This window comes from Eurypyga helias, unplaced genomic scaffold (genome assembly GCF_000690775.1).
Source record: "Eurypyga helias isolate BGI_N326 unplaced genomic scaffold, ASM69077v1 scaffold17620, whole genome shotgun sequence".
Taxonomy (NCBI): Eukaryota; Metazoa; Chordata; class Aves; order Eurypygiformes; family Eurypygidae; genus Eurypyga; species Eurypyga helias.
The window spans coordinates 25,698-26,774 of NW_010225266.1; the positions used below are offsets into that span (position 1 = coordinate 25,698).

The following is a 1,077-nucleotide window of genomic DNA, read 5'->3' on the forward strand; positions in this document are numbered from 1 at the left end:
CATCACCATGTCCAAACTGACAATCTCACATCCGCCTCAATTACTTATCTGCAATATAGTTTTGTAGTGTTTAAGTAATTAGATCTTTTTAACAGCAAAACAGCAACTTTATTTCATCTATTTTCTAATGCATTTTAAAAAAAATAATATAAAATACAGAAAGGTGGGAAGAAAATCCCTGCTTACACTGTCGTAAGGTTCTGTGGCTAAGCACAATTCTCACCTAGTGGAATTTTAGCACTGTGGAGTCCAAACATTTGACCGTTTCACGTTACATTCGTTTTCAGTTCTGGATTGTGCTTTAAGCTTCCCACTTCCTTCTTCAGAACATTAAGCAAAGTTCTAGAACTATCCAGAATCTTCATGTAAGCAGCTTCAGTTTCAGCAAGAATTTTATCAAGCTCATTCCGCGACGCTACCTTTTGGGCCAGGTTTTCACATACGTGCTCCAGCTGTTCTCTCAGGACTTGGATTTCACGGTGGAGTCTATTTTTTTCCTCCTCTGCTTGCTGGATTTGTTTGTTCAGCTCTTCTTTTTGCATACACAAGTCTTCAATGCATTTCACCAGCTCGTTGTTGTAACCCTGCAGAACAGCTCCCTGCTGAGTCATCCTTCCCTCCCTGAGCTTTTCCACTGCTCCCTGAAGTCCCCTCTCAGCAATAGCCTTCTTCACCCTAAAAAAAAAATCCCAAACTCAAAAACCACAATAAAAAACAGATAGAAGAATTCTGTGGGAGAGTCACCATGAATAATGCTATGCTAGCGCAGACAGAGCCACGAGGAAAGATGCTCGAGGTTAATGTGCTGATTTCGAGTTGTGCCACATCTCTTCCCTTTTCAGGGAGCGGGCAGGGCAAAATTCGGCATCTGCAATGTATCGTCACAGAAAGCTGGTCTCTCCTACGATGCCCTCATGACAACATTCAACCCTGGTATCACGATACTCCTACTGTATTCTCCAATACCTTAACATCACTCGGAACACGCGATGCTTTGTACCTCGGGCTTGGAGGGTTCGCTCAGAAATACCCGAATAATCCTTTCCCAAGAGAAGGCTCGGCAGTCAGCACCAGCCG

At 43.2% G+C, this 1,077-nt stretch overlaps 1 protein-coding gene across 1 annotated transcript; it reads right to left on the minus strand.

Moving 5' to 3' along the window:
* Positions 1-266: 266 nt before the first annotated feature.
* On the minus strand, positions 267-611 carry LOC104507561 (Sjoegren syndrome nuclear autoantigen 1 homolog). Its single transcript, XM_010148891.1, has one exon. The coding sequence runs from the start codon at positions 609-611 to the stop codon at positions 267-269; it is 345 nt and encodes a 114-aa protein (XP_010147193.1).
* Between the last annotated feature and the right edge of the window lie 466 nt (positions 612-1,077).